General features: G+C 35.3%; 1 protein-coding gene across 2 annotated transcripts; it reads right to left on the bottom strand.

Annotated features, from left to right (window-relative positions):
* Positions 1 to 237: 237 nt before the first annotated feature.
* On the bottom strand, positions 238 to 12,939 carry LOC107772352 (threonine--tRNA ligase, mitochondrial 1). 2 transcript variants are annotated; one of them, XM_016591851.2, is made up of 20 exons: positions 12,637 to 12,939; positions 11,339 to 11,576; positions 11,153 to 11,212; positions 10,473 to 10,562; positions 9,552 to 9,626; positions 9,318 to 9,446; positions 9,144 to 9,233; positions 8,364 to 8,452; positions 8,200 to 8,296; positions 6,888 to 6,974; positions 4,673 to 4,757; positions 4,086 to 4,180; positions 3,758 to 3,790; positions 3,593 to 3,679; positions 3,223 to 3,315; positions 2,551 to 2,643; positions 2,188 to 2,409; positions 2,004 to 2,075; positions 1,193 to 1,264; positions 238 to 460 (listed from the first exon to the last, which is right to left on the bottom strand). In XM_016591851.2, the coding sequence occupies exons 1-20, from the start codon at positions 12,795 to 12,797 to the stop codon at positions 365 to 367; spliced, it is 2,064 nt and encodes a 687-aa protein (XP_016447337.1). In that variant the 5' UTR covers positions 12,798 to 12,939; the 3' UTR covers positions 238 to 364. The 2 variants fall into 2 exon arrangements, with proteins under 2 accessions (XP_016447337.1, XP_016447338.1); XM_016591852.2 differs by lacking the exons at positions 3,593 to 3,679; positions 3,758 to 3,790.
* Positions 12,940 to 13,339: the final 400 nt, after the last annotated feature.

Genomic DNA, 13,339 nt, shown 5'->3' with positions numbered 1-13,339 from the left:
TCTCGACTCTTTGTGCTCTTCGCCTGTTAGATGGTATGTCATTTCTAAAGCTCCTTTCGTCCAAACTGCTAGAATCAATAAAATCTCCTGCAGGCATCCAAAGAAAGTCGGATATATTTTCGGATGGATACGCTTTAGGGTTTAGGGGGTTGGTTACATCAGACCTTACTCCTATCTTGTGAAAGTTGAAAGAATGTTTTCAATAGACCATCAGCTCAAGGAACGCATAAATCACAATAGTTAGAAGGAGAATCCATATAAAGATAAACAGTAATCACAGTCAGTATATATATCCGAAGCAAAATTGAAATTTGATTGTGGACTACATTTCTTCAGCAGTACAATGCACGAAAAGCAGTGACTCCTATTGAAATGATGCAACCATATCTTTGAAGTGGGCGAGGAGGTCGTTAACTGTCATGACTTGATAATCAGGCTGGTCTCTTACTCGAACGCTCACCTGAAATCGTTTACATATATAGGATCAGAAATTTCAGCAAGAATGAAGCAGTTGAATGTTGACTACGAGATTTAAAATACAAAAAACAAGAAAATCCTATGAAAGAGAATGCATCAAGGATTACACAAAGAAACCAAGAACTGCCAGAAGCATAAACCATGAACCCATACATCATACGCTTCGTTCTTACCACTAGACCATAGCCTTAGTGGCAGCAAATTATTATTTTCTTTTTCGAGCAAATCAATCACCGTAGTAGAAACATCTTGCCAAGGAAAGTAACCAGACTTATCAAGACAGGAGGTGTGAGCTGATTTGCCACCGAAATATATCTAAATAGTTTTTATGTTCTCTACAAGCTCCTTCATATTCAATTTGCAATTATTTAAAATTGTTTTAACTCAGTCACGGGATTGAATAAAGACAAACCAGTAGTTCTAGAAAAAGTAAAGCATAATATACATACTAGACAATAATTGGAGTTGGAAGAAGAGTAACAAAAAAGCAGACAAGCAAACCACAAAAAAAAAAAAAAAGACAAGCGAACCACAAAATATGTTACATAAAGGAAAATGATGGTTTTTAACCAGCTTGCTTATCAGTCTGAACCTAGAGAGATGACTAGTTTTATGGAGCCAAATCAAAGAGATCTAGAAACCTTTTTTTTTTCATTTTGTTCAGCTGCACATCATAAAAGATAGATATGGTGCAGGTCAGGGACAATAAAAATACCTGCCCACTATTGGCTTCTGCTTCTCCAACAACCAGAATATAGTTATATTGTGCCACTTGAGCCTCTCGTACCTGCATATACATTAACAGCCATATACAAGGATTCATTTGATCAGGCCAACATAAATTTTGATTCGATACTGAACTTGTATCGCTTGAAAGAAAAATTTAATAAATTTTATCAAATCTTCAGTATATAGCTTCAAAGCTGAAAGCATTAATGTCATTCCGATCGCAGTCATGCTTTGCTTCAGAGTACAGGATCAGATATACAAGGAAATTATCACATTTTAGCTATTATTCAGGGGTGTATGTTACATCCTTCTTTTTCCATTTTTCAGTCCACTAGTAAACTTCTCTGGTAGTCTTTGTGAAGCCAGATGTAGCTTAACAAATTCAAGATAGCAGTCCTTGCCAATTCCAATATATGCCATCAGTCCAGTCACAGAAGAGGTAACCAACCACCTTTGATTTTAGTTGATATATCAACACAAGGACTTAAAAAACATAATGTTTCATTTTTTTTTGATAAGGTAACACAATGTTTATTATTAGAAGGATCTCAGTCTTTTATGTCAAGTGAATCTCCAAACAGACCTAACTTATGGGACACTGCATAGCTAAGTTGCTTGGACTCGGGTGCAGGTGTCCAATATGGGTGCGGACAAAGCGCACCGGTATCGGACAGTGAGCCTGCACTAGACCTAAATATTTACTTTAATTAATAATTTCATATAAAAATTGCTCAGTGAACCTGCACTAGCGCTAATCAGACATGCATTCTACCTGATAAACTACTTTAAACACTAACCTTTTTCTGGATTGTCCTGTCACTTGTATCAACATCAACATAATAACCAGCATCATGTATCCGCTCCCGGATCTGAATAAAAGACGAGCAAAAGGTCAAAGCAATTTCATAATGGATGAACTACACATGAAACAATAATTCATGAAATGCAATTCGTTAAATGAAGTACATAAATGAAACTAACCTCAAGCGCGTACGATTGGAATTTGTAGGAAACAGGGCAGACCATCGCTTGACGTGGACTAAGCCAGAAAGGCCATTTCCCCTTGAAATGCTCCAAAAGAATAGCAAACATACGCTCAACTGACCCAAGGATAGCCCTATGTATCATTACTGGTCTCTCTCTCCTACTTTCATCTTCTGCTGAGTATGATAGGTCGAAACATTGAGGGAGTTGAAAATCAAGCTGATAAAAAAACATTCAGATGATACTTCCAACATGGTACAAAAGAACATGCAGAATATTCTCTAGGGCAAATGAAATGTCAAAGGTGAAGAATGATATTGTCTCTGGAAATGAATCAAGGAGAACAAGAACAAATCTGACCTGCAATGTTGCACATTGGAATTTCCTCTTCATTGCATCAGAAACACTTACATCAATTTTTGGGCCGTAAAATGCTCCTTCTCCTTTGCTAATCTAATCAAATGAGATTTTTAAAGCAAATTTCAAGATTAAGTAAATTAAGTAAAAGCAACAAACAAAAATCACTGATACAAAGGGGGATTACCCTCGATTTTCCATATTTAAACAGAAAATTACTAGTGAGCCTCCCTCCCCAACCCCAACCCCCTTTCTGTCGCGTAACCCAAAAAAGTTACTCTATTGGTCTCACTATATATGAAACCATTTGATTGTGCAAAGAGTCTAAGATATTAGTTCAAATAGCAATAAACCTAAAACTTGTGAAAAACTCTGTAAAAACTATTTTAAAGTAGAATGGAGTCAGTATCAAGTGACGTGACACATAAATTGGAGTAGAGGATGTATAAAAGAAGCACCAAGAAGAAGGGAGTATAATCAATATAAACGATGTATAACAGTCTGTCGCGTAACCCAAAAAAGTTACTCTATTTGTCTAGAAAATTACTAGACAAATAAATTGGAGTAGAGGATGTATAAAAGAAGCACCAAGAAGAAGGGAGTATAATCAATATAAACTATGTATAACAGTCTGAATATTTCACATTTTAAAATCCAACAAAATTGATAGCAAACCTCCCAGGGCTTCCCAAACTCATCTAATGCTTCTAAAAGAGCAGTTTCAGCCTTTTCCCAAGTTTCTCTGTCGCCAATATATTTTTCAGGCTTCTGCAAATCAGAAATATGAGTTGGTATACATGGAAAGAAGATTTACGCCTGTGTAAAATGTGGAAAATGTTCATAAAATGCATCTTAGGCCATATAGAGAAATGTCCCAATATAAGAAAAATAGAAAACAACTGCACTTGCACTCATTTTCCAGAGAAGCAGACAACGAAGAATGTTCCATATCAAGGGCAACTATATGTAATGCATGTAGGATATATTAGCTGAAATCACTTATACCGAAGAATTTGACAGATAATGGGAATAGATAAAGTCGTACTGTTGATAACTTCAGGTCAAAAGTGAAACCAAATATTGTATACACATAGCTGATGAAATCTAAGACACCCTTGACTTCATTCTTAATCTGCAAGGTGAAGAACTTCGGTCAAACTAGTTTTCCAATAATGTAGGTTCACTGCAAATAACATAAATATTAACCCACCTGTGACTCTCTGCAAAAAATGTGAGCATCATCCTGCGATGCAATAAGGTTAGAAAAGAGGTCGTCTTAGCACAACAGAGCAATTAATGCATGTTTTGTAGGAAAGATTCTACAGGAAGAATTTCCCTGGCAATTGATTATCCCATTTGTGAAAACAAAGAAATATAACTGCCAATAAACAAATGTGATACACAATATGGAAAAAAAGGGACCTAATAGCTTATAGGTTGCTTTTTTATGCAGGAAGAAACAAGGCAAATGTATTGTATGAAACAAAGAACTGTTGGAAAACACTTGCATGATATTTATGAAAGAGCTAAGGGAATACCTGCTGAAATCTCCTAACACGAGTTAAGCCACTAAGTGCACCACTGGCCTCATTCCTGTGCAGAACCCCAAAGTCAGCCAGACGAAGTGGTAGCTCTGCATGGTTGAACTGTTGGTTAATCATTGAGGTGTTGCTTGCAGTTGAAATGACATGAATGAGAAAGATACTAGTACTATAAAGACTACAAAATTCACAAACTGAATTATGGTGCAGAAGACTACAAGCAGGTACTAATAATGAGAACCGATGGATTTTCATGAAAGACGAATATTTGCAGTGAGAATGTTGCAGGTATAAACAGGGATCCTTTTAGATAACAAATTTCCATGAAATTTCACCCCTCCACAAGGTGCTATGCTGAGATTCTTTGTAATTTGATAATCTGTTTCAGCATGAATATCATAGACAACCACCGCTTTTGCAGTTACTAGTAGCATCAACAATTTATGGTCAAGCGTCTCTATGTTATCATGAGAATTTTAGATCAACCATGCCTTAGTTCCAATAAACTGCACGCCAGACAATGGGTAAAACCAAAAACATGCAGATAAAGCAAGAGAAGAAAAGTAACCATCGGAAAAGCTCACCCCTGTAGGAACGAACTCTGTGATCAAATATTAAACAATGACCTGGGCAGTTCATTGGCTTCAGCCCAAATTCTTGTTTATCAATCTGCAGACCCAAGAAGCAAGAATCTTTACACAACAAAGATAGCACCTAGCTAAATATGTTCCCCCAGAGGCAGTACTCACAGGACGAGATACTACAACTCTAGCTAGAACCTATTCAAATTTAGCATAAACAGAATACTTCAACAAAAAGAAAGAATGAAAGAAACAAAGAGCACAACATGAATATATAATATTTGTCAGAACTAAATATCACGAATAAGTGAAGGTGTTCTCTCTACTGTATAATCTGCCATTTTCAATCCTAACTAAATAACCTGCATGTCAATATATGAGCAAGATAAGATATTTACGAACATACATGTCTCCTCAGTTATCAACTGTCAATTTTGTAAGCACATCAATAGAACTACTAAAGTTTTGTATGAAACATCTTAATATATCAAAAACACTGGAACCTTTTGTTGACACATCAGATTTCAAAATATTATAAGCATGTAATATGACCTTAGAACTTAAAACTCTCATTAGGGACCAATATAGCTATTTAAGACAGAACTAAGCAAGAGGAAACTCCAAAAATAGCTATTTAATATAACAATCACTTGGTAACAAAACAAAGTGCTTCCAATATTCAAGTTTATATGACACGCTTTCATTTTGGAACGTTGCAAAATGTCTCTAACATTTGTAACTTTCACAACTTTACAGATTTTTTCACAGGTCACAACTTTCAAGAATTTGAATTCATTAAACTAATCAAATTTTAATTCTCATGTAATGTTTTCTCTTTTCAACAACTACTTTAAAATTTTCTTTCATTATCACAAATATATTGTAGTCAAAATCTTAAAATTCGTACACAATCAAATACAGTCACATAAAATGAAACGGATGGAACAAAAAAAGATTGAAGTTACACTGTATGATAATCTCATCTAAAAGTTTAAACTGTTAGAAAGAGCACACTTTTATTTATTTAGTTATCTCTTCAACACGCTTCCTCACATGCGGACCTAATTCTTTTTCATAGATCAAGCACGTAAAAATCATTTTGTAAAATGGTTGGCGGTGAGACTTGAACCCGGTTCCTTTGCCTTCTCTAATACCATGTTGAAATGTGTTATCATCTCATCTAAAAGCTTAAGTTGTTAGAGAGAACACACTTTTATTTATTTAACAATCTCTTAAATAGTGTCCCACTGTTTCATAACTTCTTATGAACATTTGAATAAAATGCTCAGCAAAATGCAAATTGGACCAATTATTTTCTTAGTAAATTCTTTAGTGTTGTACGCATTGGAAACATTTCTCTATATGATAGCACCTACTTGATCCATCATATGGGGCCAAAACATCTGGAACTTTTCCTGTGTTACTTCATAAGACTATGAGTCCAAATTCCACTAATGGGAAATCCAAACGTTTTTTTCCAAAAAACAAGGACGTCTATTCTTTCTACGATATGGACTTTAGAAGGATTCTTTTACTTCATTTACTATATCAGAACATATTTTTAGGGCTCTAGCTACTCACTAGGGGTGAGCGTTGGTCAGTTCGGTTTTGCAAAAGTTCGGTTTGATTTTCTCGATTTTCGTTTTGTGATTTTGGTAAAGGAACCGTAGTAATTACGGTTCGGTTCCCTTTTTTGTATTCAATTCGGTTTATCCAGTTTTGGGCCTATCAAATTGGGCTTTTCCCGGACAGAAAATGGGTCTCAACAAAAAGGTTTTTCGGTTTTGCAAAGTTTGCTTCTTTCTTCCTTTTTCTTAGTTCAGCAAACTGATAAAAGAAAATTAAACAGGAAGATTGATGTAGCATTATCTCATGGGAAAAAAAATTGAATATTATTTCATAAAGATCACAAAAAAGAATAAGAATCTACCAGAAACAAACAGATTAAAAGACAGTACTCCGGCTTCTTTGGTGCTAGATAATTCAAAAAATTCCATCAAAGACCATTCCAAGTTAAAATTGATCATTTAACTATAAATAAGTGTAACATTATGGGACATGCTCCTCTTACTGACACAAAATACTCCTACTTCAAGTATTTATATTCCAGAAATTAGGTTATTTATATTCCAGAATTAGGTTTTCTTAAAAAAATGAAAAACTTATTCAAATGCACCATATTCAAAGCAGCTACTGCTACTAGTGCACAAAATTTTACCTCAAACACAAACATATTCTCCTTGTAATTTGCAGCATGACCAGAAGTTTCCCACAACTGCATGTTGTACATATTTGGACTCCAAACCTGCATAAGCATGTATCAAGGCAAGCAGTCATAAATAGAACGGCACACAACTCTACCTATTGAGGTATAATAGTTCCTTTATCCCTCTTCCTACATCGAGGAGAGAGGGAAGGACAAAAAAGAAAAAGAAGAGCAACACATAGGCCAAGAGGAAAAAAGAAAAGAACGAAGAATTAATATCTTGTCATATACATAGATGCCAAAATCTAGTATTGCATGGATATAAGAGCATGTCAAACACATTTTTTCGTTTCTGCATTTTTATCTTTTTAGGCCACATGTATCCTCTGATTAAAAATGTTCGTTGATTTAGTAATGAGTGCTGATTTTCAGACACCAACCATGCCTAATGCCTGACAAGAAATATTGGAGGTGGAGTAATAAAAAAATTCACAACCAAAATACTAAGGTCCAATACTCCGCCAAAGCTTCCACATTCCCAACCATTGGAGCTCAATGATGATATACAATAGAAAGTTGAACTCAAAGAACAACCATGATTCATCTTTCTCAAGTCGTTGTGTTGTTTCTCAAAGTTATAGTGTCTTCTTTCAGTCTGACTGTTCTGCTCATTCTTTGCTTTTGTCCTAATTTGCCCTCTATTATTTCTTATTCTTGTATACTATACTTCTTATAATTGACAGTGTTGGGGCGAGCGCAAAGCGAAGCACAATCGATTCGCTTAAAGCGTGAAGCGAAGTGAAGGCTTCATTGAAGTGAAGCAAGATTTTAAAGAAGACCAAAATAACCTTGCACAAAGACACAATATATATATATATATATGCACATATTTAATTTAAAAAGCAAAAAGTAGATAGCACAATACCCTCCCTAAGACAAGCAAAATCAACACTAAATATAAATGGATCAACATCCTAGACTTCTATAAGATTGTTAAAATCTTGTATTCCGTTATCATTATTATATTGCTCAACATCTACTTCTTATCTTATTCTTTTCCCCTCCCATGTGAGCTTGAAGTACTCCCCGCATTAAACCATAATAGTCCAGTGGGCAGAAGGAATTCAGTCCATTAAACAATTAAGAGTAAACTATTTATCTCAAATGAAATCCAGCAATAAATGCAGTTTTAACAAGAAACAGAAATGTCCCGACTGAACTCCAGACGGTCAAATAGTCCGTGCAATCCGAAATAAACTTCCATTGTTCCAATCTGCATTTCAAACGTTCTTGCAACCAATATACTTAAGCACAAGCTAATTACCTCCTCGTAGCCTCTCTTCCAATACTGCCTCTTTATGAACTCCAGCAATTTGTTGCAAACTCGAGCACCATGTGGAAGAAAGAAACAACTTCCAGGGCTGAAATGCATAAGTATCATCAAATATTTCAGCTATAGTGGAAACTACAAGTAATTTCAAGGTATACCTTAGTGAATGAAAAAAGAAAAGCTCCTGCTTCTTTCCCAGCTCTCTGTGATCATATTTCTTTGCTTCCTCCAGCATCACTAGATATTCCTATAAATAAACGTTTTATTAAAAATAGTTCTTTCTTTACACCGGAAGTACAGATGAAATAAAAAGGATTTTATTAAATCCCTTTGACTTTTCTCAATCTATCCTCATATTTCTCTAATTTCATATAATCCAAAGAGGCAAAATGCGCTAGTTTTCCATGCTTAAAACCTACCCAAAAAAAGCTTTTCCATGTTAAGAAGGATATGTAAATACGCCGGAACACAAACAAGGAAAAGCATCAGAAAAAGCCTAAAAACTGGTAAAAAAGCCAGAGCAAACAAAGACTAAAGAGTATAGGTAAACATAACCAATGACGATTTACAAGAGGTGACACCTGATGCATATTGATGGAGTCCAATTTGCAACATTGGGTACTCTAAAAATGAGCCAAGCATTTCTCAAAGATTATCACTCAAAAACAATTTGGAGATCTAAACCTTTCTCATGCAAATAAGGGGTTATTTCCTTTTTCTTTCTCTATCCATTACTTTTCCTTTTTCTTCTTTTAAAGGGAGAGCAGATGTGGAGGTATATGAAAATTAGGTGGTCTGCAGTTTCATAAGCCCTTCTTTTCATAAGCAATTTCATAATTCTTTTTTCTTTTATTTGGTTCTGATTATTATCAGTGGGGCATAGTGGCAGAAGGTCAAAGTCAAATCCTAAAACGATGTAACCAGCTTTTCAAAGTCACCTTCAACCGTTTTCGATCTGGATAAGATATTCCATAAACTCTTTGCAAGCTTTCACGGTCCTTATCTCCCCTCCAATATGCTGATGAAGCCTAGAATCATAAGATTGATCAGGAAAGATCGAATCAACACACATAGGCTGACTCTTTCTTCAATGAGGAAATGCATCAACTCACCTTTGTACAAGCTAATGCTTTAACAAAAGATGTATTTGGTATATGCGGACCACGGCACAGATCAACCAAGGGGCCACATCTGTATACTGTGATTGTTTTATCTTCAGGTAAATCCTTAATGATTTCAACCTAATTGAAAGATGGGGAAAAACAAATTAAGATGCGAGATTCCTGAAAATGTTGCACACAGAAAAAGCATGGAAGGATTAAGACTGCAGTTCATAGCAATTCAACCTTAAACCTATTGTCAGAGAACATATCAAGAGCTTGTTGCCGTGAAACTTCGATGCGTTCAAAAGGTTGCTTCTCCTGAGAAATAAAGGGAAGTTAGTTGCATTTGAATATAGTGCAGGAAAAACGAATAAAAAATTGCAACAGGCAATGGTGCCTTTGCAATTGCGTAGAACCATAAAAAAGAAAAGATAAACTCTTGAGGTGCTCACTAAGTGATGATAAAGATCTAAAACAGCCTCTATCAGTCTTATACCGCTATATCCTACAATTTGCTACAACCTTATCGTTGCATTCTTGATTAGGCATGTATGAAGTATCATAGAAGAAAGAAGATTTTCATTTAAGATAGGAGTATATTCAAGAGCAATATACAAATATTTGACTGTGTGTAGTTGCGTCCACCACATGACTAGGTAATGGTCTTGACTCTTGATCTGGTGAATGTTCTACAAATATTTGACTGTGTATAGTTGTGCCCACCACATGAATAGGTAGTGGTCTTGACTCTTGATCTGGTGAATGTTCTACAACTGGGTCGGAAAGGCTTCACTGATTATCTTAACTAAAGAGTTCCTCTTAGTCCAGCAATCAGCAAACTCTGTTCTTACATGTATTTACTTGAAAAGAGACGAGCAGAAAACACTCAAATCTGTTGAATGTGTATTTTCCTTTTTATCAACTTCCTAATCATACAGCAAGGAAAGTGAAATTTTTTACTAAGTTAATAATCACGTATCAATAAAGAGAAACATGACACTCAACCATAAAATGTTCATCCCTTTTTACAAACAACCAGAACGAAATTCCAAGAGACCAAAAAAAAGGGTAAGACAGCGGAAATATAAAATTCAAGAGGCAACAAGCAGTTGCACTTTTATGCTCATTAGATAAAGGCAATTCTGAGAGACAAGAGAGTAGTACCGAAACAGCTTTTGCTGCCTCCGACTCGATCCGTTTAAAATGATCCTCATTTAATCCCAGATCACCATAAAAGGCATCATAATAGAAACCCTGAAGTGGCAATTTAGACATGTCATAACGGGTTGGAAGTAATATGAACTGACTAATAATAAGCTATAATGAAAGAGAGAGCCCTGCCAGCTATGTGGCCCAGGAGGAGGGCAGCTAGTGAACTCGTGGCTACAGTGAAGGCAACAAATTTAAGATACTAACGGTAGGATGAGGAATTGTCCCATCGTTTTGACAAGGATATCAGCTATCAAATAAAGTGGACCGGCAATAAATACCAACTTTAATCAAATTACTTTTAGGAAACTAATTAAGCATATCATTGGCCAGCTAGCTAGATGTTTTCACTTTAATAGATTCACAAGGAAGAAATGGAATAACTATCCCAAGTTTCCAAAAGCCATGTAAGGAGAATAAGAAATTCCATATCATGACTTAGACCCCAGAACTAATCAAATAACCAATCAAGTATGACTCGAAGCCGTGGCCTATATAAATACTCCATATCCATCCGACTCTGTTTGGGCCCATTTCACTCCAATGCTAAATAGTTTGTCTCGCATTCCAGATCACACATCTAACCTCTCAAAAGAATAACTTCAATATTTAAAGATCAGGCAAACATATTGTACCTCTCCTCTTGTTGTACATGGTCCAATACACAATTTGCATCCATATGTCCTCTCCAACGACTAACAAAACCACAAAAAGAACATAAAAAGGTAAAAGAATAAGCATAGCAAGTATCTCAGCACAAATTGCTAAAAATCATAACTTGATGAGACACAACCACAATGTGGTAGACAAAAGATTAAGACCTCTCCAAGAATGTGAGCACTCGAGTGCCAAAATGTGTCGCGACCTTCATCACTGTCAAAAGTGAAGAGCTCTAGCTTACAATCACATTCCAACGGCCTCAACAAATCCCAAAGCACCCCGTTCACCTTAGCGATCAATGCCTTTGAAGCCAAGCTCTTCGATATCTCCTTTGCTATATCCAATGGTCTGGTATTCCATTTCTTCCCCTCCTTGATTGTCCCATTCGGTAACTCGATCCTAATTAAACACAATCATAACCCACATTCAAACTTTTAACTTAAAATAGAAACGTATTACCAAATAAATCATTCCTGTGTAAATCAAACATCATTCCAATTTGTTTTAAAATGCGGAAACATAAAAATAACAAACAAAAATAGCAGTGATATCAAAGGCGAAAAGTGCAAAAAAGCAAGGTTCATTAGGGCTTTAAGCGCAAAGCGCAAATAAAGAGTGAGTTTTAATGAAGAAAGACGCAATTCGGGGGAAATGCAAATATGTATGTTTGGTCTAAGTCTAACAATTATAAGCATGAATAACAAATACATGCACAGTGAATTGAAAAACAATTACGATAAAGTGAAATATCAATTGTTTAGTGTTGCCTCTTCATGATTATGCTCATTGGCTCGGAAAAGTATGCCTTAGAGTCTTAATGAGGTCACTGAAGCACATGCTAAGTGCAGGCGAAGCGCTCAAGATGTTTTCAGCCTCTGTTGAGGGCTTAAGTGCGCCTTTGACAACATTTAAAAATAGCATACACCACAATATGCTTAGTTAAAAAGTATTTCAAAAAAAACATACGAGAAAATCATAAAATTTTGTGTGACTCCATAAATAACAATAATATCAACTCCTTAACTAGATTTTGCAGTGAATTGAAACAGTATTTCTTATTTTTTATCAGTATCGTTTCCTAGTATTTTTTAAGAAAACAACTTTAACTACATAAACATACTATAAATCAATCAAACTATACTATAAATCACATCTTTTATAAAAGAAAATCCAAGAATGCTTAAAAACTTTGTAATCTACATAAAAAATTTGTATGACTACATAAATAGCAACAATGCCATTCTCTTTTCACAATTAATTTTAGGTGTGAAGTGGAACATCACATGAAACAAAATTTACATCTTTAACAACATAAAACGGTGCTAAAAATCACAATCTATTACAATAAAATGTCTGATAGAATCGCAATTAAAAAAAAAAAATAAGCGACTATGCAAATAGTAATAATGTCATTCTTCATTAAACATAGTAGTAATAAGATGAAATAATTATAGTTTACTTGATAGGATCAGGGGAGAGCGAAAGGCGCTGAACGCGTTGCTCGTTTTGGATTGATTCGAAGAGTTTGATACGCTTAGGAATAACGTTTTGTAGATAACTTTCGTCTTTAGGGTAAGCGGCGGTGGAATTAGCTTTGGAACTTTTCGCAGCTTTTCCCATTGTTGGTTCAGATTTCAGATAAGAAATAAGCGGAAGAAGAGGAGGAGGAGGAGGAGGAGAAAGTGTTTACACGGCGGACGACGGGGGTGAAGGATAGGCGCCAATATATATAGAGTAGAAGCCAGAAGTTGACGGAAGTTTTAAGGATTGTAGGAGTTGTTTCCCTTTTCTGAAAAGGATTGGGTCAAAATTAGTTGACGGTAGCGTGGGGGGCAAGCAATGGGCCTGATTGAGTTGTGGTATGGTATATGGTTGGGCTCATAAGAATATTGGACTCTGTTCGTTTTGGACTTGATGAAATTATATTATATTATTTATTATATATTATAAAAGCACGAATAATTTATGTTAAATATTAAACGATAAAAATATTTCTAAAATATTGATCGACTTTTATAACTTTAAATATTTGTATAATTTAAAAATATAATTATAAACCAACACACACAGAGCTAGAATTCTTTTCGTTTAAGCTACACCTACAAACGCAGAGCCTGCCATTGATTCTTCCAAGGAACAACTGTAATGGGATTGAAACTTTT

Source organism: Nicotiana tabacum, chromosome 14 (genome assembly GCF_000715075.1).
Source record: "Nicotiana tabacum cultivar K326 chromosome 14, ASM71507v2, whole genome shotgun sequence".
Taxonomy (NCBI): Eukaryota; Viridiplantae; Streptophyta; class Magnoliopsida; order Solanales; family Solanaceae; genus Nicotiana; species Nicotiana tabacum.
Note: the sequence above shows the minus strand (reverse complement) of the source record. Positions and strands in the feature narration are given on the sequence as shown.

What these genes read in the sequence shown, in the direction of transcription:
- LOC107772352 (XM_016591851.2), bottom strand. Translation starts at nt 12,797, where the DNA reads ATGGGAAAAGCTGCGAAAAGTTCCAAAGCTAATTCCACCGCCGCTTAC. An exon ending in AAGCATTAGCTTGTACAAAG is followed by an intron (nt 9,234 to 9,317) that starts GTGAGTTGATGC and finishes TTATGATTCTAG; the next exon opens with GCTTCATCAGCATATTGGAG. An exon ending in GTGTTAGGAGATTTCAGCAG is followed by an intron (nt 3,791 to 4,085) that starts GTATTCCCTTAG and finishes ATTGCATCGCAG; the next exon opens with GATGATGCTCACATTTTTTG.